The sequence below is a fragment of the Gambusia affinis genome, linkage group LG20, assembly GCF_019740435.1.
Source record: "Gambusia affinis linkage group LG20, SWU_Gaff_1.0, whole genome shotgun sequence".
Lineage (NCBI taxonomy): Eukaryota > Metazoa > Chordata > Actinopteri > Cyprinodontiformes > Poeciliidae > Gambusia > Gambusia affinis.
This window is the reverse complement of record NC_057887.1, coordinates 12,687,221-12,710,971: the sequence shown is the minus strand read 5'-3', so window position 1 is coordinate 12,710,971 and position 23,751 is coordinate 12,687,221. Positions and strand designations below refer to the sequence as shown.

The following is a 23,751-nucleotide window of genomic DNA, read 5'->3' as shown; positions in this document are numbered from 1 at the left end:
AAACTTGCATCGCAATTACAGCTGAGAACAATTTTCTCTTTTATTTGGCTTCTGTTTTAACGCTATACGCTACATTTTGCTATGTAGCGTATATAGTGAGCTTCTCATACTCTCTTACTGGTTGTGCTTTACTATTTTAAACAGAGAACAACACACATGACCAAAACAAAAAGATGGACCATCAGTTTTACAATACATGTAGACTTACGTGGTGAGTAGCCAGCGAGACTGCTTGGCCAGGCCCAGACAGGCTAGCAGGCAGATGATCAGGTCCAGGATGAGGAGCAACAGGTAGGTCAGCCATCTTGAGACACAAGCAGAAGAAAAAAAAATTAACTTCTGCCAGTGAATGAAAATCAGTAGAAATATACAATGGGAATTTCTTAGAGACACTCCAGGTCTTTAAAGGTTATTGTTTCTCCATCCCAAAAAAATATTGTGGTATGTGTGGCTCAAAATAAAATCACAGTTACAAAAAATGGGGAGCTAATATGCTAAAACGTTGTTAGAACAGTAGCCTCCCCTTGAAATCCAAGCCAATGGTGCTTACCAGTGCTTTGCAGATTGATTTTACCCTCTGTAGACCACTGACTGTGTTAAACTGCTCTATGAATAAAGTTTGATTATCTATTATCTATAGGGGCATATTAAGGAAATCTATGTTCACATATGACATCTATAGTATGCATAACCATTTAAAAATGACAGCATTAAAAAAAGTTAGCGTAGGTGTTCAAATTTGTTAGAGTCAGAATAGCACATAACAAAACAATAACCTTGTGAAATTTAAGGAGAGATAAATGGCGGGTTTTAGTAAATATGTGGAATAATAATATACATTGCACAAACACAAGACAACATGCTCATTTCAGGTTTCCATAGAGAGCAGCAGAAACAGCTATTTGAGCAAATGGATTTCAATTTTTCTTGAGCAGATGTAGAAACCAAAATGTTTTCAAACCATGCAGCTACCCATGTCTGATTAAAGTTTCAAACACAATCTGCCAGAATAATTGCAAGGATACAAAAAGAAAGTCTAAACTGGAAAAAAACTTACATTTTCTATTGGGTCTATTAGATAATAAGATGTGGAAGATAAACCAAAGAGGGCATGTGATGTGAATGTGAAGATTCACATTAGTAGACATGTATAACAAAGTAGAGGTCTGTGAATGTGTGTTTGAGAACCAGCTTTGTCTTCCTTAGTAAAACCATCTGTTCTGTGAATAGTAATCAAGTTGCAGATGAACACAACAGAATCTGTCCAGCTGGTTAATTATGAATCTCTTTGAATCCATATGGCTGAATGTTCTAATGAAAACAAAAAAAAAAAACAACACTTTTCACTTCCACACTAAGATCTATCAATCTATCCTACCTGTCAGCCGCTGTTGTCTATTTATTCCCATCAGGGTTTATTTTGCTCCACTGCTCGGATCCTTCTTCAGCACTGTGTTGATATTCTCTTTTATTTTTGACTTACTTCCCACCACCCCGCATTCTCATTACTCAACAAAACCTCAGATTTTCTCATGTACGTTTTTTTAAAATTTATTCCTCCCCCTCTCTGTTTAATCTTTTGCCCCATCTCCATGTTTTTCCAGCCTACCCTTTCTTTCTTAGCCTTTCATTTCTCCCTCACCTCCACCTTTCCACTGCTTCGCCCTTGTCTAATCTTTTCCTTCACTGACAGCGTGAAGCATGAGAAGCTGATGCATCGACATGGGAGGCACTGCGGTGCCACCGTGTTTGCCTCTGTCATCCTTAATCCAATTAGTCAGACTGGGGAAAGCACAGATACACGAGGGGGTGGAGAGAGTTCATGTAAGCATCAAAAAAAAAAAATTGGTTTTCTAAGGAACTTTTGGTTAGAGGGAGGAAAATGTGAACGCTTTATTACAAAAAAGTTTTGTCCTGTTACAACCAACATGTTTAAGGGTTTTTATTGATAGGTAGCCCTAAATACGTAGAATCCAGTCCAACCAAATGCCTTAATGTTATCAAACTGCAGTCCTGAAACCTGGAACTTTTAGATGTTTGCCTGGTCCTGCACACTTTAATTAAATGGCTGAACTGCCTCAAGAGCATCCACTCAAGTTCTTCAGAGTTCTGCTAATGAGCTAATATTGGAGCCAGGTTTGCTGAAGCAGAGTGAAATCTAAAAGTTGCAAGACACTGGCTCTTGAGGACTGGAGTTTAAGACCATTCTTTAAATGTGTGGCACCAGGAGAGACAGACTCCCATAGGTTGCACCAAGTATTAATTCAGGAGGGCTTAATACAAATGAAAACCACACTTTAAGATCTTTATTTGCATCAACCCCTTTTCACTTTATGAATATGAACAGCTTTACATTGGTCCAACACATAAAGTCCCAATAAAATACATAAAAGTTTATAGTTGTAACATCATAAAACTTGAAAAAGTTCAGTGGATTCAAGGAATTTTACACCAGCGCTGTAAGTCAATCTAAATTGTTCCGAAGTTAGATGAATCGATTTCTGGAAATGCTGCTGCTTGGTACCAGTGCGTCCATTTACACATTCATGTAGACACGTAAAACCTTCCAGGAACTATTTATCTGGATGAAGTGTTAAAAACAAGTCTAATGAGAGCTGTAGTGTCAGTCCACCAAGATAGCCCACTATATTAGCATCAGACTACTTTATCTGCAAAGCAGAGGAGTCACCTTAGAGATCAATACAAACATACAGCATGTAAATGCTGAAAGACCACTGAGTCTGTAACTAAAAACGCGCTAAGGTTCTAATCTGACCCAGCATTAAAATATGCCTGGGAGGAAGCTGGGATCTCCTTTTCAGACATGTATTGTACTGCCATGTATCCTGATATGAAAGCAGTACTGCTCTGTGTAAAACAAACAAAACTGAAAGGTTAATGCTGGGCTCATGTTCAATGAATGAATGTATGAATGAATGAATGAACGAACAGATAGACAGACAGACGAACGAATGGAAGGACTAACCGACAATTGTTCCCAACTACTGAGCCTATGGGGTACAAGAGGAATTGCAAAGTTTTCAACCACGTTGATGACAACTCACTTATTTCATTATGATTTGACAAGTATGTTGTCAAAACCACTAAAATCACAAAATCTTTTGCAAGTAAAACAACCTGTCATGATGGAGGTGACGGTACACAATAGAAGAATGAAGAGAAACAGAACAGACAGAATATTTAAGCACTACAGGTCCAGGACCTGTAGAGATAATGAAAAGGTAATAGCAGCTGCTTTTCTCAGTGTATACAACAAACCTTCTACTTAAGCTTCTTCTTAAAATTCTTCAGCCTACCTCATGCTGTCAGACAGTTCCTGTTTGAGTTATTTTATGATTCTTTTTTTGGCTTGAGTGGCCTTTTTAATTTGAAAGTGCTCAGACAGGAAAGTACGGTATTGAAAGAGAAGGAAGACATGCAGCAAAGCTCATCAGGCAGGGAATCGAACCTGCGCCAGCCGCGTTGAGGACTAAGCCCTCCTTATGTCGGTTGTGCTCTTCCCTTGCGCCACCACCGCATCCTATTTTATGATTCTTAAGTTCTGGCAGTACTCAAGCCTGGATGTGATTAGTTAGGATGCCTTTTTTAACCTAAAAAAAATCATTTTAAAACTGCTTTTTAAATGTATTCACACTTTTGTTATACAACATTAAAATTAGATGGTCTAAAATGTCTGTGACAAAAAGCAACAACACAAGATATGTGCAAGGGTCCAAGTAACATTGAACTATTGTATTGTAAGAAAGTCACATCCTATGACGAGGTTCAAATATTCTGAAAACTGTTAATATTTTTGACTGATGTCAGAACGCCCAATAATCTCAAATAATTAAAGGGTTGCACACATTGCGCTTGGTAAGTTAGTTTCCATGTTAGAGACACTTTTTAAATAAGTGGGTGGTGCATCCATGTAAAATCATGTATTATGCAGTACAAAGTGATATATCCGGGTCATAACAAGCTGGATTTCACTCCCAACCCAAAAATTAGGTATATAATTGTGTGGTTGCATTGCTCAGGGATTGCAGCTATAAAAAGAAACTTGATATCATATGGTGGAGCATATTTGCTTCTCTAAGAACCAAAGGACTATATCTAGATTTAATGTTCATAAAACTGTAATGCTTCATTCCTGGTCTGCAGAGAGTTTGACTCATGCTTGGAAGTCTCCTCACATAAATTCCTCACAGCTCACCTAGCATGGACATCAGAGTATGAAGATGCAGATCACTCCCTGGACACAAATAGCTGCATCCTGAAAACATTCTGTAGTGGACCTGCATTTTCAATATGCATGCTCATCTTTTGCCCTGTGCATAAATTTAGCCTATACAGCAACTTTGTGCAATATTCATGGATAGAGTCAGAATTCTAAATTTGAAGGAAGATACACTTTCTGAATATGTCCTCTCAGGTGTGAAAAGGTGACATTTTATCATTTACAGTGCCTCACCATGATAAACATAAACAGGGTTTTTACATTTTATCTTAGAACCAGCAAATGTTAATGTCTCTTATTAGGATTTTATGTGATAAAGCAACACAAAGCAAAGGAGAATCGAAAAGCAATTATTGAAAATCACGTATCATTTTCCCTCCAGTTCACAATTACCTACAGCTTAATATTAGTAAATTTCATAAAATTCCAAGAAAATACCTAAATGTAGAAAATGTCACAGGGTATGACAACAATTGCAAGCCACTGTAACAACCCAAGCTCCCCACCCTCCACTCAATGAGCCAGACATGTATTTTTGGCTTTGTCTTCACCTGTAGTACTCTATATTTGCAGTCTGGTCAGCGATGGTCGCCAGGTCCACTTTGGCCTGGTCCCAGTCGGGCAGCCCCAGCAGCTGTTTGATCACATTGTCCGCCATCTGCTGCATGAACTGCAAGGTCTGCACGTAGTCGCCCCTTGTGGCAAAGATCTCATCCAACCTTGCTAGGTGCTGGTGGAGGCCAGTCCTCATGTTGCCCATTGTGCCCGTCACCTGGAGAACAGAAGAGCAAAAAAAATAAATAAAAAAGCCAAACAAAATAGCATATTATTTAGGAAGATTCAATCCTAAACCATAAAAACTCAAAGCTCTAATAGTTTTATTTCTTGCTCTTACTTAACTGTTCTGCTGTACATTGTTCCCTTGCAGAGAGGACAAAAGTCTAAATATAGATTTTTCTGTGGTTTGTAGCAGTGCACTCAGCCATCCGATGAATAGCTGCTCCTGCGGGGTCATTCCATTGTTACACTTGAAAGACCCTTCAGGATAAAACTGTATTTGAGCAGGGTTTTCTTTTTTTTAGGCCACTGTGATGCCTCAGAGCATATTTTTAATTTCAATAGTCAGAATAAAAACTAACATCAAAATAAATGTCGTTATTAATATGCTCTTTGGCATGTGTAGATTTCTACAAAATTTTATAACATCTCAGAGGACATCAAATGGAAACATAACTTTGCCACATCTAATGTATTTTTAAGCTGTGCGAACATTTCTTGAAGTTTATAAGAGATGCTGGGGGCACAAGCTGTCATTTATTATTGACTACTTCTTTCAGCCTTACAAGTATTGAAAAAAGATAAAGGGAGAATGATCATAAAAATGAGATGGTTCTTGGTTATAAGTGGATGAGACTGAAGGGAAGGCACAGAGTGGGAGAGATGTAACACCAAGCGTAGGTGTCTATTTTAAATAAATACCTTTTAGAGAGTTTAGAGGTGAAATAGTGGTTTTGATGTTTTTGCAATCAAAGAATTAAACATTGTTTTTTAATAAATTATTGCTACAAAGCCATTTGTTTTTATTTATTTAAGCCTGCAACCATACAGCATCTAATTCATTCGATGAGGTGGAAGTCTGGTCTTCTAAGTCGACCAACAACAAAAGCTCAGGCATTTAATGTGATGAATTATACTATTGTAATCCGTTGCCAAGGACATCATTATCCCACATATGGGTGTAAACATATACTCTATGAACACTACCCATCAATTTGGTAGTTAATTGCTATATGTTTTGCTCAAGGGGAAAAGCTGTTTGTAGAGAAATAGCAGTCACTGAGACATCCTGCTATTTGATAATTAAAAAGGGTAATACATGCCTCCATTCAGCTCTGAGTGCCAACATATATTGTTTTTGTGTTTGTCGGGGAGCTGAAGCTGAAGCTGAAATGAGGACAGGTTGGTCAGAAGTAATTAACTGGGTTTGTCTTCAACATGAACCACACTTTATAAAAATAAAAAAACCCCAAAAAAACAAAATAAAAAAGAAAAACCAAAGCTTAAAATAAAGAGGAAGGAAATGAGCTGGCTGGCTAGTAACTGATAAGCTTCCGCAAATATGACTTCACAAATCCTCATTGGTGAATGTAATTTTAAAAAAGACCAAAAGAACAATGTCAGAGATGTTTGGTCAGATGTTTGGTCAGGGGTGAAGAAGATCACAGCCTCCAAGCAAAAGGAGGATCAGACACATGGGATTCTGGACAGAGCTGATGAATTGAACACAGTCTTTAACAGATTTAGTTCAGGAACAAGCTAATCACCCTCCTCTCCAGCTGCCCCCAGCCAAACAGACATCCCGCCCTCCTCTGGGTGTCATATTGGCCCACCTTATGCAAGCAAGTAGATCTCAGGACCCACTGCAGTTTGCTTGTCGCTATGATAAGCAAGATCATGGATACAAGAAGTTGACATGTTTTTTTCCGCAGGATATCTGGGCTATCAAGAGGGTGAGAAGCTCAGTCACGCCCCACTGGGAGGAAACCCAGAGAAAGACCCAGGACACGTTGGAGGGACTATGTTTCTCAGCTGTCCTGGAAATGCTTTAGCATTCCTCCAGAGGAGTGAGCCCAAGTGCCTGGAGAGAGGAAAGTCTGGATCTCACTACTCACACTGGTTCCCCCACAATCCAACCCCAAATAAACCAGATGATTGGATGGAAGAAGAAAATTTGCTCAAATAAAACACAGCGGTGTGACTAATGGCTATGCCACTGTTATACAGTTTCTAATTCTTCTCTCCAGGTAGGCTAATGTTAAGCCAAGATCTGATGCAGTACAACAGGAAATCACTTTTCATATCAAACATTTGTTTTTCTCTTTCCATTTTATCCTTTGACCACTGAACAAATAAATAACAAGACAACCCAAAGTTCAGCTGCTATATTCAAGATTGTAGTGTTTTGTAGTTTATTTGATCATTCCCATGTACGTTTCCCTCTGCAGACTGGGGAGATGAAAATTTCAGATGCAGGAATGGAGGAATATATCTGATCCTTGCTGCTTGTGTGAGAATGAGAATTTTATCTGAAACCTTTAGGGAACTAGCCAATCTGACTAATCTCTACTCTCTGTCTGGGACTAATCCTCACTGTGTAAGTGATGTGCACCGATCTTAAAGATAGGATTCTTAGCCCGGTTTTTTATCTCACTCTGATGTTTATAGGCCACAGAGAAGCCCTCTTTTCCTGTCATATTTTCCACACAAACATTTTGCAGTTTAGTTTAAGGCTTTTTGATTTTTTACTGGAGGATGCTCATTTGGCAAAGGGAGAAAAAGCTCAAGATGACAAAACTTGGATACATTACCTCAGGCTGGAGGAAAAAAATGGTATTTCAACATTATGAATTCAGATATTGGCTCAAGGTCATTTGAGAAAGATGGATAAATGGGTTTTATTTAAAGTTTTGCTTTTCACGAGTCATTGTGTCACATTTACTCCTATTTTGTTCCCTAATATGTGATAAAATGTTGTTTTTGTGTAAAAACCATAGTACTTTAAGTATGTATTTAGTTTCTCATTAAATATCTGATAGGCAAATATGGACACAAAGGATTTTTCAACACCATGTATAAGAGTACATTTAAGGTCAAATGTTGGACAAACTAATGATGATCAAACTCTTGTTACTAAAGCCAAAGAAAAGACTGATGATAAAGTGTAACAAGCAATACAATTTAATGAGACATTTGAACTGAAACTAGATTTTTTAAATTTTTTTTTCCCTCTCAGCGTCATTGGATCTGAAATTGAGAAACAGCTTGATACTTCTCTTCGGCTTTAATTTATTGTGTTGGCTTTACTGCCAAGCTTCCTCATTTAATATTGAATGTGGGAGTTGGAGCATGAAATGGAACATGGGTTGGAAGTTCTTGGGCAGCTTAATTCCAAATGAAGATAAACCAGTCTCAATGGCTTGTAGTGCATCTTTCTAAAAATCTATGTTTTTATTTTTGCCTGAAAATCAACGATGAGAGTTTTAGAAGTTATTTCAAAATTAGCATAACAGGTGGTTAGGGTTTCTTGAAGAAAAACTAATATGCTCAATTGTTTTTGAGTTTTCCCAATTGACATTTTTGTGTAAAAAAAATTACCAGAATTTGTTGTATGTGATTTATGAGCTTTATAACACCATTGTCCACTATAAATCAATTTTCTTACACCACTTTATTTAATACCACAGAGTTCATAAATGCACATCTATCATATATTGTGTAACTGCACCTTGTGGTAGAGTTCAGTTAGCTAGAGTCAAGGTGGTGACATAAGCAGGAAAAAGACATTGCAGGCTGAGCTGTATATCAAAGCTAAGGCTGTCGGTAATTATAGCAGCCCTCCAGTTAGCATCTTGAAAATTCAGTTTCACCACCCTCTCTATACTGATTGGCTCTGTCTTTACTTTGTTAATAGTCGACCATCCAAGATGGACAAGGGAAAGTTTGATCTCTTGAGCAAGAAATGTCTTTTAATCCTAACAAATATACATACTCTATTATGCAATTGCTAAAAAAACAGTATGAAGGAACATATAGCTCGTGTTTGCATTCTGGCTAAATACTCAGTGAATGACCCAGACGTCAACCCAGTCCACTGGGCGATTACTTACACCCATCTTCAAACAAAAGAGTTATTATGAACATTGCCAAGCTCCTTTAATGTCACATCAATCCTTTAACAGTGAATGGAAAGGATCGTGGCTTTTCCAGATCTAACAGTCCTGTTTAAGATGATGTAAGCTGGGGATTTCTTTAAATCACTCTCAGATAGACACATGATAAGCATATATTCCAGACCGTAACTAATCACCGTCTCAACTCATACAGTCAACAGTCTTTCTTCCTTATTCTATCCTTCTCTGAGCTAACTCTCTTCGAAACTCTCTTGGAGTTGGGCTAAAAGGCATTTGTGTGGGCCAGAAAGGAGTTCGGACCTCATTGTCAAAAGATTTCAATACCGATTTCAGTTCCCGACTCTGCCAATCAGGCATCCTAGCATTGCTTCTTATTCTTCCAAATCAAAGGGCTTTGTCTCCTGGGATCATGGTTGATTAGGTGGGGGGAGACCGGGAGCTGTGTGTGGCACACTGGGCTCTTTGTATAGCTCAAGAATTAGACTCCTTAACAGTCTATAGCTGCATGCAACAAATTCACTCATGCACACACACACACACACACAGGACTAAGCTCTTATGTGTGCACGTGAGAAATAAAGGCCACCGTGGCCTTTAATGTGTTTGTACAAGTTCACAAATCCCAAATAGTCTATGTGGTAACGATTATTGTGTCTTGCTTAAGTGGCACTGAGGACAAAATGGGGGAAGAGTCTAGAAATTTCAATGGCGATATTCAGTATCAATGGATGCAATTTGGAAATGCAAAGAGATCCATGCCTCTGTCTAATGCAAGCTTGGGATGCAGTCATATGAAAAAAGAGAAGTGGGGTAAATCAGCGGCTTCTACTGGTTAATGCCCATAAAGTGGGAACTAATCCCAAAGGCATCAGCTCAACTTGTCGAACATATTTTCAGTTTTAATTTTTTATGAATAGCCAGAAAGATGGGGATGAAACTCTAATAAAATCTCAGTTCACTTTTCCTCGCCATTGCAGTTAAATGTCCTAACATGACACAAAATAGCTACAAAGTAAGAGTGCTGTGGGCTCTTCACTCTCGCTGCAAAGTGTTTACTACCAAGGCCGCTTTGAGTCGTAGCACTGAGTAGCTCTCACAGAAGCACATTAATCTCCATTAACACAGATGGAGACTTAATCCCCGCTCTTCGACAGCCAGAGGGCCCCGGGTCAATGCCTGGGAAGACACTTTTGCAGAATAGTTGCTGGTTATAAACTACCAAAAGAAGGAAAGCACTATTAAAGTTACTTTCCCCCAAAACAGAATAAATAGCAAAAGTTTTAAGACCCCCAACCTATCAGTGTCTAATCCTTAGGTGGATAAAAAGAAATACATGGTTCTCAAAGGTTTTCCTTTTTTTTTACCCCATTGTCTGTGTCCCAATGAAAAGCCTTGCAGATTTACTTCCAAATCTGAAGTATTTTAGTTTTGATTTTAATGGATCGTTTGATATGAATGTGTGCATACAGTGTATCAACTGTAGAATGCATTTCAGATTGTGATCCCAAAGTATTTGGACTGGATTCATATATTTAACATCAAAAAATGTATACTTCCCATTTACTTTTACCACGTTATACTTTAGTCTCCAGACAATAGAATAAAGATCTAGAAAGATCTAGAACTCTGTTTAGTAACAGCTCAGAAGACCTTGTATTACAAATATAGATTTTAGCCATATTTGTGGGACATAGCTTTATGGGAAAATATTTCTTAGTCAAAAGCTGATTTGACTAGGATAGGAAATTTTGAAGCTGTAACCTTCATTTAGACATCTGAGTGATGGCTGGGTAAAAATAGCATCATGTGCACACAAGACAAACAGGAGTGAGTGCAACGCTTTGTTTTCCGCTGAGGCTACAGTGGCCGGAGGAGAGCTTTTTGTGTGTTGACAGGCTGTCAATTTTCGCACAGTAGATCAACGCTATAAAAAACACCAGAAAACATTTAAATACATAGTAAGTTGAGTCTTTTGAGATTTCATCCTTGCTCAGGCGTTTGTGCCGAAATGTGTCTGAGCGAATCAAAACTACCTCAAATGCAGTTTAAAACTACTCAAGAGTTTTCCATCTATTCTAGCTTTGTTGTGAGGCAATTTAAGCTATTTATTGTGTGGCATCAATACAAGTGATTCAGTGTCGAACTTACCAGGCTGTCTACACCACCCAGGGTGTGGTTAGCATTGTACAGGGAGTAGGTAAGCTGATAAATGCCATCATTGGTCTCACTGTTGCCATAGAAACCCACACCCACAGAGATGCTGCAGTGAAAGGAGGAGAAGGACAGGCAAGTCTTTGATAAGTTAATGAGTTGAGCAGAGTTCTACAGTTGCTGACATCTTCTATCCACAGGGCTGTTGCCTTTAGCTTATATTCACAGTCATGAGCCTGTGAATATAAGCTAAAGGCAGGAATTGGCTTCATGTCCCAGGCCAATTCCTGGCCTGGGACCTTCTGCAAGGACATTAATGTCCAATTACTCCATCTTCCTCCCAGTACCATGCATGTTATGTTAACTGGCCTATCTAAATTCCCTTGGGTGTATGTGTGGGTGTGTGCAATACCTGTACAAAGCACAAAGTAATGGACCTTAAGAATATTTTGATTGGTTCTACCAACAAAAATATACTCATTTACTGACAGTTTTCAAGAAAATATACAAATGTAATCCATTATGTAATGCATTTCATTCAAGACCTACAAAAAAATGTGAAAGCTGTTAACAACACCCTCTAGTCCCAAAATGACACAATTTGTTAGCATGATTTTAAACCATGTCAGCAGACACAACAATCCATAGGTCAGATTTGTTCAGCTGGAGCGCAGGAATAGATCGTTTTACTGGAAGAAAAAACAAACACTCCCAGTACTTTGATGTTCTTTTATGTAGTTACAGAGGTTTTGGATCTACTAGCTTAGATAACACAAACAAAACTCATCTTGTAGAAATCCATAATTGTCCCATGTGGGAACATGCTCCAGATAGAGGCCAAGATTGGGTCAGGTCAGTACTAAAGGGAGAACCTTAGGTAAGCCTTCTGAACACTTACACTCAGTGTAAAGTAGAATAGAATAGAATAGAATTCAACTTTATTGTCATTGCACTGTCACAAGTACAAGCAACGAAATGTAGTTCACCTGAAGCCACAGATCCTGCAGGATTGATAATAATGGTACTGGAAGCTAAGTTTGGATTGAGCAGAAAAACAGCAGCTATTTTCCTAATTACTGCAGCAAAGACATCATCTCATTATTTGACCTCCTGCAGATAAACCACCCAATTTGAAGATTTTGTCCAAACTATTAGGGAAATAAGTAGGAAAAACAGCAAACCGATAAAGTACAGATTGTAGGGATTACTGCTTTTAAGAGGAACAAGCCGAGTCAGTCTCTGGCACACACCAAGAAGGTGTCATACTGTAGTTAACTTGTGATTGTGATATTCTAAAATAATCCTATTCATTACAACAAATGCACCGTCAGTGCTTTGAGGTGTGGACTATAATAATAATAATAATAATAATAATAATAATAATAATAATAATAATAATGAATAATCTTGTCATGTAAAGGTTTAGAAAATTTAAGAGAGCTTTGTAAAAGTCTGTTAAATTCCAGCACAAGCTCACTAGATCACCCTGATCAGGTGATTGCTGGAACCCAACAACAGTCAGGGAGGGAGTGGTGGAGAGGTCGGACTGAAAATCAGGCCTTTTGCACTCAATATTCCTTTGTGAACTCTTCCACAGTTAAAACATCAATACAGTGATGTTTCAAAATGAAAATATTATTTTTGCATTATTTGAAAATGTTTGTGAGGCGCCAAAGGATACACTGTGAGTACTTAGGGTTTTTGTTAACTATGAAAGAACAAATGTAAAATCTGTGTGTGGATGAGTCTTCTATGTGATCAGTCTTCAAATGTGCCCTTGAAGGATGCTGCTATTCAAATGTGACATATTTTTGACATATTAATGGGAAATAAAATACCTGTAATACCAAAGGTAAAATTTCAGAGGTGAATAAACTTTCTCCACATACTGTTTATCTCAACGTATCATTAGAAAATAGCTGTCAAGAATTAAATAAAGGCTGAAAAGACAGAAACCATCTGGACTAGTAGGATTTACATGAAGACAATTTCTGTCAAGCTTGGGGTCCAGTACAATTGGCAGCAACATCCATCATGGGCTGCTTCTATTTGAGAGAGTAGGTATTTAGATGAAGGACTGTCGATTTCCAACATTCTTGGTCTCAGACTTTAATTACTGTAATTTGCAAAATGAAGTCTTGCCAAGAAAACGCATTTTAAATAACAATAAATAGTAATTGAAGTTTCTAACTGTAAATTAGAGTAATGGCAACTTTTTATAGCTACATTGTGTAATGGTTGTGAAACAGATAAAGATTTCTAACTTAAACCAGATTTTAAACATTTTACTGATACAACCTCAGTCAAGAGGTCCTTAACTGGTTCTAGATACCAACAAGCGCCGATTAAATTTAAACCTCAACATTTGCAAGATTCTGTATGCACAGATTAGCAAAAGCACCTCAAACATAATGAAAGCTGTATTCTTTCAGTAAAATCCTCAAAAATATTCCATCTGCGGAGAGGACATGGTAATTAAGTTCGAGACCTCAGCAGTTTTTAATAATGATTGCATACACAAGGTTCCTCAACCAAGACAGATGAGGCATTCCCCTTTTAATCAAGTTCTCAAGATCTGCATCAAATTCCAGGGGGTTCGTTTTTAATTATGCTGATACTATGATCAATCAAATTCAGGTTTGGAGGTGCAGAGACATGCATTTTATTTTCACGACAAGACAAACATACCATTAGAAACTGTCCTAAATCCCCTGAGGAAAAGCAATATGTCCGTTTGAATAAGAGCTACAAGGAATGGTTGCTTAAATGTGGAGCTTATCTCGGCCCTACAGAGCTTCACAGTGAGTTTTGCTTCTTTGTTTTAGCTACCTCACCTTGGTTTAATGTTTCGGTCTATTGTTTCATTGTCTATTCATTTTAGCTGCTTTAGACTGTGGTTTTTCCATAAAACGTCCTTAAATTCTTCAGTAAGAAATCTGATCAATATGACGTTACACCCAGTTAAGAACAGATGCTACAAAACAGTGGAGGATGTGTTGTTTATAACTTATTACCTTTTTTACCATGAGTATTATTATTAATATCTTTGATTGATATAGGCTTATTTTAACTACAGTGGGAAATATTATCCAATCAGGTGAATTCTGAGGGATTTTTGTCAAAATGGACTTGAACAATTTTTAGATTTTTACAAGTGATTTATTTTATTTTTTTTTTCAAAAACCATGTACTAATTTTCTTGAAATTCACAAAATGCACCATTTTCTATAGTTCTGTAATATAAAATCCCAAAGAAGGACATTAAAGTGTTATGTAGTAACACAAGAACATGGGAAAACATTCATAGTTTGCCAAGAACTCAATTCTTTCAACAAAATCTGACATGGGGCAATGAATTAAGACTACAAATAACATGAATTTTGTCTCCAAGCAACTTATTTTGTCTTGATTTACTCTGGGATTTGTTTTTAGTCTTCTTATTTTGATTTTTAGAATATGCATCTCTGAAGAGTAGGAGAGTGACACATTTAGGACACTTTCAGTAACAAACAGAAATAAATAAAATGCACATATTGAAAGCTTGTTCACTTGGCAGGAGCTGCAGCCACTATGAAACTGTTAAAGGCAGAAATCACTGAAAAAAAATGGTGTCAGTCAGTTAAGTGTATTAATAGTGTTTTTATACAAATATATTTCAAAAAGTTATGTCTGGGTGGTCTGGATTCTTCATATTCAGTTTACACAATATTAAAGAGCATTTTTTAAAATTCAAATATTTAACTTTACATTGATAAACATGTAAACCAAAAAAAAAAAACAGAATTCCCCAATATTTTTCTCTTTAGCCAGCACTGATGAGAGTTTTAATATATTTTGCACAGCCGCACACCACTGTGTTTGTCAATGAGCTTAAAACCCCACAGTGCTTGTAATTCTAGGGTTTTAATTTAATATCTCCAACCAGCTGATGAGCGTCACATGGTTCAGTCCTGGTAATAAATTCAATTATCTACTTTGAGCACTCCCATCTTACCAAGACAGCCGGTCTGCTGATGTTGGTGCAGAATCAGTCCAAGTGTTCCTTAAACTTTATTACCAGTGTTACAGTCCAAGTTTAAGAGAAACATAAACATTAATCTGTGCTGCAAATATAAGAACAAAAATCTGAAGTTGGATCCAGTGACCTACTCAACATCACCCCAATGATGTTGGCCATCCTGATTTCCTTGTACTTGTTGGGGAAAGTCCAGCTTAGCCATTAGCTCTAGATCTCAGCAAAAGCTCGATTTGCTGAAATCACAGACTTTTCATTATGCCCACATTTTTGCTTTTAAATGTAATTTTTCCTTTTAAGTGGAAAATCATTATAATTGACACAAAGGCTTTCAAACATCCATCTCTGTTTAATTAATCAGTATAATGTGTTTCACTCAGTGACAAAGTTTCTAAAATAAATGGGTTTTTGAATAACGTTCTATTTTATTGAATCCAAGTACACACGTGGGTTTGTACTTGCATTGCATTATGTACATTAGACCTTATGTGGGTCAGATGTTCTTAGGTGCCATATTCGTGTAGGTCAGAAAGTGACCGTCAGGTGAGTGGTGCAATGTTGCTGTTACTAAGTGCCTTGTGTATAGCGCGCATGTACTGTGCTGGTTTAGTGTGCCATGCCGATGATGCACGTTGGGGATGTGGTTGTGTTCGTGTGGGTCAGGTGCGGTGATGGTTTTTGTTTGTATCCTGTGAAAATATTCTGTAGGCATCCCTGGCCTCACACATGCACTTCCTCGTCGTTTTTTCGTCGTCTCTCACAATAATAATACCGCTTTCTCGCTTGTACTATCCTCTTCAACACTTGGAAATCCAGCATTTTGAAACCCGCATCACAGTGTTCAAACCGTGTGAAAGGATAGCAGCTTATAGTTGGGAAATTGTGGTATTTGGAAGAATAAGTATTATTCTGAACCATTTTCATTTTTCCATCCCTATCCAGATCATAGAAGAAGTTTATATCTCATACTTTTTCAGACAAGATTATCCCTGGTTTCTACAGGATAGATGCATTGAACGTATTGCAATATTTCACTGGCAGCTTATAGACTAAACAGAAGCCATTATCAGTGTCCATCCAAGGATGACAAAGAAAGTATAGTTTATAGTTGTTTTTATGTTTACATATGAAATGTGTGATATTCTTGTTGTGTTATGCTCTACATAAGATCTTTTAAAAAAAAAAATCAAAGCACTTTTCTAGACACATTTTAGTTGTAGTCTGCACTATTTATTTCATATAGTTTAGAAAATAGGCGAAGATTGTTTTGCTGCATGGAAAGTACAAACGTCCACATCCCCACACTACAAACAATACATCATTTTCTTCTACAACTTTTATTAAAATAAATGGCCAGCAGATCTGTGGGATACGTTTCATGCCAAGGAATCAGAAGGTTTGATAAAAGATGAATGGGGCCATACTTTAGCCCTAATACTGGAGTCTGTTAATCTATAAATGCCATAAAACACAAACGCATTCTTCCATTCTTTTGCGTATTCTTTGTGAATATATAAAACTTTAAAAAGTTAAAACCAAGTCTTATGAAAATGTTCAAAGAGTAAGGGTTATCAGATAAATTTTATCTCACCAGTTCTTACAGATCAAAGAGAACTTGCAGAGGCAGATCAAAGACTGAATTCATCAAAAAGTAAAAAGGATGCTGACTGCCTTATTGTGGGCCTAAATTTTGAGTTTTTGCACAATTAAAAAGAGAAATTTAAGCATTAGAATAAAGCACATAAACTGACATAAATCAAGAAATGCAAACACACTCAGATTTTCTCACCATGTGATAAGACCTGCAGACACAGCTGACCAGGTGACGCAGCAGGAATTGGGCTTCTTGGTTTCCTCTTCTTCGTCTTTGCGACAGCAGCACAGAAAGCTCAGGTAGACGGCCAAACACAGGAGGTTAAGGCCGAGTCCTGCTGCTGCCACACAGCCCAGGAATATGAGGGACTATAGGGGACAAAACAGGAGATTATTTGCTTTACAATCAAAAGTAAACAGAGAGAGTCCTTCTGCAATTCAAGGAACTTTCATGTATTTATTTGAGCAATTTTCCCCAGGAAAATCATATTTTATGTATGGAATGTCAAAATTATACAGCCCATCATGTGTATTTATTGCTCACAAAGTCCCAAATATGTGTCAAGATATTTCTATAGTTAGAGGATTCATGTCTGATTTGAAGCTTACAATGTTTTAGGCATCAAAAAAGAAGTTTAGCAAAACAGTTCAGTCGTTAATTATCTTTAGAATTTAAAATGGTAAATTTGCTTGTTTGTATAGAACACCAAAACATCCACTTTGCTGTTCTCTACCAACATGTTTGCATTATAAAATACAAACAAAACTTCACCCTATTACTTAAAAAATAAATTTAGCTTTGAGAAGGGCAGAAGTGTATTCGGTTCAAGATCAAGCTTTAGAGAATGGCACTGTGCCACTCGACAGCCTCCCCCCCCCAAAAAAAAGATTTACACTGTTTATTTGAACCAGCGCTCTAGGGCTTCAAATGAAACACTTTCTCTGCAGAGTGGCTACCATTATTTAACAATAAACCACATGAAGGCAATAAATTGTGATTTTGTCAGTGGCAGTGCTGGCAACAAAGCCACAAGCATTCTGCTTGCCTGTCTCCAGCTGGAAAACAGAAGCCTCCCTTTACTTTCACTTCTCTCCTCATGTCACCATTAACCCCCATCCCACCTTCTGAAAAACAGTGTAACGACAAAAATAGCAACAAGACTGTAACAGCCTCAAATGAATTCACCATCCATCTGTGAGCAGATGGGCTTCTTCAGGCTCAGGCTCTTGTATTATTTCTTTAACGCTTCCCCTTCCTTTCTAGCTTGTCTGAAATCCTTGTGATGCTGAGCCATCTGCTCTTTGTCTGTGATGTCATGTCTCCTGCATCCCAAGTGGTGTGATTAGAATGCATGAATAAAAGCGTGCCGGATTATTTCAAATTCTACAAAGTGGCAGGTAAACTTCCCTAAGCCACACAGAAAAGCCCTCTAAATGCTAAACCCCAAACAGCAAGGAAATTAGTCTATTAGCTTGAGATGAAGCTGAATAGAGCAAAGGGATGCAATATTATGAAATTCTGTATTTACTAGAGGCCCTGTTTATACAACAACTCTAGGACAGTAAAACATATGTGTTTTTGGTCTTATTTTTACATGACAGCATAATTTTGACTGGACAATAAAGCAAAACTCTGATAACAGGCTCCAGACTCTGGAAAATGTTTCACTCTGGAGTCCAGAGTGAAACATTTTAGAAACACAATGCGAATCATGTCTAAATAAATGCACACTGAACACGTTTTGGAAACGTCATCTTGGGCTTGCACACGCAGGCCTGGTTTTCACCCAAACTCAACAACAATGGCAGTCCTCAGTGTTGAGTCATCTGTATCTCTTCAGATTTGTTTCAGTGTTTCTAAAACTCACAATAAAAAATTATGTTCATTGTGCAATATTTATGTTGCTAGCGAAGATGCATGGATTACATGCGTCAGATCACATGGGCACCTGTGTACAAGCAAATTGTTACAAAAACACACCTGTGGATGGTTGAGCTCATAGCCTGGTAAAAACCAGCCCCTTATCCTACGCTATTTGCTTCGTACAGAGAGCCTGGGCTCGCGGCTATTGAGAAACAATTATTTCCTGGAGGTGCGGACTCAGTTGAAGTTTTAAATGTTACCTAACTGCTTACATTTGTGAAGAGAGAAGGACCAAGTGGAATGAGACTGCTGTTAATCTTAATCCAAAATTTGGAAGTGTGGCCAGCATGGACTGAATGACTTTGTTCACTTCCTCTGCTGCCATTGCTAAAACTACAGGCAGACTACAATGCTAAAAGAACGAAGAAAGTCAGCGTCTTTGTTCACAACTTCACCATCTGTTTGCTGATTGGTCTGGCAGAAAATTCATCGGAGTGAATCAGAGAAACAGAATCGGAGAAACAGAATTAGAGTTAAGGGGAGAAAGCCCAGACTGTGGTGGAAGCAAGAATTTTTTTCAAGCAGAGTTGCATGAAGGCAATGGCCAGGCTAGTAAGCTCACAAAGTTTTATCCCGTCCTTTACAGTTGAACACCTCCTTTAGGCACCACATCATTTCATTTTCATCTTCACATGGAGCGTTCTCTTTCCACGTCTATGTAAACACATTTTTTTGGGATACACAAAGAAAAATGCTTTTGAAAATGTTCTGGAAACAGGGCACCAGGTGGCTGTCCTATGGCTATATCCTTATTATGGTAATAACGGTAAAAGTGGGGATGAATTTTCTGATCAACTTTGAGTGTTGCTAATGGCATTTTAGTTGATTCTTTAATAACTTGGAGAATAAAAGCTTTAGAAGATTTTAACAGTTTCCATGTACCACGCAGAATCCCATAAAAAAACTATACAAATTAGCTTCAGTTGCGTCTCTGTTTAAAGCAAGTAGAGAGTGAATGAAGTACTATTCTCAGACAGACAGGTGGATGTCACAGTCTACCAAGGTGAGAAAGAAAAAAATAAAAACAGAAGCTCCCCATCTCATCATTTGTCTGGGTCTGGATTCAGTTTGGAATGATGAAAGATTATTTTAACTCTGTAGTCCAGAGTTAAAATAATAGCTTCTGAATTATGGAAAGCCCATTCAGGATGCACATAGTGACTGCACATGGTCAAACACATGCACTTGCACACAAAAGCACTGGAAAATACAAATGTGTTTTCATAGCTTCCAACCAGTACTCCATCGATCCATTAAGTACAAAAAGACCCACCATTTATATTTTACAGAGCAGAGAGCAAACGAGGATTCTGCACAATCTCAAACATTTTGAAAAAAGTAGAGAATACTGATAAACACAGGATAACATGTGAAAGATAAACGTATTTATAAAGAGAACACATTGGTATTTTCTAGTTGTATTCTCTTTTCCATTGTCTAAATGTTGCATCCATCCATGAGATTGACAAAAATATGGAAATATCCAACAATAAACTTTAGAATTTGCTCACAAAAGATAACAAAATGAATAAAGACCTCTGTTAATTCGAGTCAGAAAAAGTAAGGAATTTGTATAAGAAAATTTGAAATTTGCATTAATTTCCTCTATGGTCAGACGAAACTTGCAGGTCAGACAACTAACTGCTACATCAGGTTGGAACGAGCAGTGTCTCATTGTTGCCATAGACATTATCACCTCTGCTTTTATCATTTACGCTGTTAATTTAAGAGGCTCTACTGTCCTCTTCCTCTTTGTTTCCTCGTTGCAGTCTCAGCAGACAAGGGGGGGTTGGGGTATGCAAAAGGCTGGAGGCAACAACACAGGAAAGACAGGAAGGAAGACCTAGCTGAGCGGTCTCTGAGATCTGGGCAGCCTCAGTAGAAGGGACAGATGAGCACAAAGGCGGTGGTGACATAATTACTGGGGGAGGGATTATGTGTGTAACTCATGCTAAAAATGAGGTTGAATGGTGAGGCAGAAGATAGATTGAAGAAAAGAAAGAACCGATGCAAGTTAGACAAAGACACGGCAGGGCGCGTGGGGGATGTGTATTTATGATGCAAAGAGACGTAGCTAAATCATCTAAATAGCTACCTGAAACACACTGATTCTCCTAGTGCTCGGCCCAGTTTCTCTATCATTTCAATCCTGATTTAGGGACTTTGCCCGGAGGGTGAAACATTGCATAATATTATAATTTTCTTAAAACACAGAGGAAAATGAAAAAAATTTAATTAAAAGCACATGACAAGACATGGTCACCATGTTACCTTATGCAATGATGACTAACAGACTCATTTTAAAAATATAACACTTGACATATAGTTATCAAAAGTTTTCTTTAATCCATCCTTTACAAACTCATGTGATCTCTGCATGACCTTTATTTGGCATTGATAAATTTTTACAACTCAATTGACAAATTGAAATGGAAGCAAATTGAAAAATAGTTTTCAAAACGGATGCCACAACTCTGAATTGTGGCATCCGTTTGTACCAGTCGCCCTTACGATGCCTTCCCTCACTAAAATATTCAGAAGTCTCCTAATTAGTAAATGGAGTCGACTCTTTCCAGAAATAGAAAGAGAATGGCAAAATTGCAAACCTACCAGCACATGGCTGTCCATAAACGTCCAGGCCAGAAAAACTAATCAAAGAAGTCAATTATGGATAATAAGCAGCTCAGCTGGGAGAACCTGTTGTTGTCCAAACAACATGTTGAACAGACTAGGATTTAGCACTCAAAATAATTGTATTTACATACCAAAAACATATGGGAGACATCATATTTTGTTTTCAGCAGGAACAAGGAAGTTGATCAGAGCTGATGAGAGGGATCTAACTGCATGACACAGTTCTCAGCCCTTTCTTGAAATATTTTAAAGATCATGTGTCCTTTTGCTTCCACTTCACAACTATGTATTCTGTGGGGTTCTGTCTCATAAGATCAAAGTAAAAATTAAATGGACAAAACTCAAGTAATGTTAAGTTTTTGAAAGGAAAATGAGAATAAATTCTGTCAAAAATATGATTTGTTGGGCAGTCTGTCAAAGTGAATGGAAAATCAGTGTTTGTATGAACTAATGTGTGTGAAGCAAAACTAACCAGTGTGCAAAATACTCTGAAGAAAGGAAAAGAAAACTAGAAAAACATACAAACTAACATACACACCAACAAGACAAAGGCTGAGACATAATGAGCTAACACTGACCCGGGTCAGAAAAGAACCCAGAGGACATTTAAAATCCCCAAAGGCACATCAGAGGTACGATGAAAGCCAGCGAGAGAGTGATGGCACAGATGGGATGGTGATCCTATAATGGCCTAATACAATGACATCTTTAAAATATGGCAAAAACTAACGCATTCATAAACACACATCTGAAGCACTTGGCCATCTATTTTCTCCTAAAGTACCAGAACCATTACTGAAACGTCCTACATGCATATGCTAAAAGAAAAATTTGGGTAACAATAAAGCATAAATCTATTTGTTTGATAAATATTCTGAACTAAGTTTCCTTTACATCTATTCATCTAACATTTATTTAATGTAATATTTGTTTAATATTTATATTATAGTTTCTATCTAGATGTTTTCAACTTAACCATTAACCAGTTAGACACCTAAAATCAACGCTAAGTGGTAAATTTGCAATACCATCTGCACATCTTCTGTACAGACATTTTAACATTAAACTAAAGAACGATGTGAATTCAGAGGATGAATAAAATATCTAAGGGGATTCCAAAAAGGGAACAATATTTTCTCCAGAATCGTGTCTGATGTTAAAGCAGGCTACCACTTAAAACACATAACATCATAAATTCAGCTTTGGGTACAAGTGAGACTAACCAAGTTAAAAGAAAATCTCTCAGTTTTATCTTTTTGAGTGTTCAAATCAAATTGAAAAGTGTAGAATTTCTGTCTTTCTTTCTTACAGAAAATACTCTGGTCCGATTTCTTGTGTTGCGCTTCTTTCCAGGTTTAGGTTATGAGCAGAGCTATTGCTGCCACTGATACTGTGTTCACTTTGTTTTTCTCTTTACCAGTGATTCCTCTCTTATACACAGACACGCATCAGATACACAGATGAAATGTCACCACTGCATCTAACATGAATAATGCATGACCTTTTGCAGCAGAAAAAAACTAATTGTATTACGCTACAATGATCCAACAAAATTAACAGAGGATTAAACAATTTTAACACATAAAGGAAGACATTAGTGTTGCTTCACACAAATATTACTTTACAGATGTAATTCACCATGAATGGAAGTCATGAGGAAGGGAGTCTGTATGTGTGACTCCCAACCCCCACGCCCCCCAAATAATAATTAAAAAAAAAAATAAACAAAAACTGGTCATCAAGAAGCCATGATGAGTTTTAAATATTTTGTGGCATGAGTGCCCTTTACCAACGGCAATCAGACAGGAAATAGGCAAAAAGACAAAAAGAGAACGTATTCAGGAAGATTGAGAATCAAACCACCCCAGGTTCCATCAAAACCTAAGAGCCTTTGTATTATTGGCGCATGCTGTTCTGCTACACCATGTACTGCTCTGAAAACACAATGCTTTTTTTAGTTGGATTTTTTTTTTGTTGTTGTTGTTGTTCAGATATAATCTGTATTATTTATAGCATTCCAGAACCTGACTTGCAGGTAGATCTCAGTAAATTGGAATACACATTCTAATGAGGCTCATCTGTAAGATTATAATTACCTCCTGAAAAAAAGCTTTAAGCTGGTATTAAACATACTTATCATTAAGCATACTTTTCAATGTTATAATCTTTGGGTGCTTTGGTTTTCAACATTTGTGTTTTTTTTGTTCCTCTTCCCTCTTCATGATTATGTTTGGAAGAGCTTGCTGTATTTACTCAACTTCTTTGTGCTTGTTAAAATTATTTGGTCTTGATCCATTTCTTTGTGTATTGATTCTTACTTTAAACTTGAGCTTTTTTTTCCTGTGCATTTTGGTTTCTTCTTTTATGTTAGTTTTAGTCTTTTTCCCTTGGATTGTTGTTCTTTTTTGTGTCAAGTTCTGTTCCCTCTGTATTAATTAGTCTCTTTCCCTCAGTCTCTCTTATTCGGTTTGCTCCTTCCTCAGTTGTTTCACATACCATGATA

General features: G+C 37.4%; 1 protein-coding gene across 2 annotated transcripts in view; it reads right to left on the bottom strand.

Moving 5' to 3' along the window:
- ttyh2 (tweety family member 2) overlaps positions 1–23,751 on the bottom strand; it is a 51,895-nt gene that overhangs the window by 16,379 nt on the left and 11,765 nt on the right. For both annotated transcript variants that reach the window (XM_044101795.1, XM_044101796.1), the window contains exons 2-5: positions 16,887–17,059; positions 11,080–11,191; positions 4,792–5,012; positions 209–304 (exon numbers count right to left, since the gene is read on the bottom strand). In XM_044101795.1, coding sequence (XP_043957730.1) covers positions 209–304; positions 4,792–5,012; positions 11,080–11,191; positions 16,887–17,059 — 602 coding nt within the window. The remainder of the gene's footprint in view (positions 1–208; positions 305–4,791; positions 5,013–11,079; positions 11,192–16,886; positions 17,060–23,751) is intronic.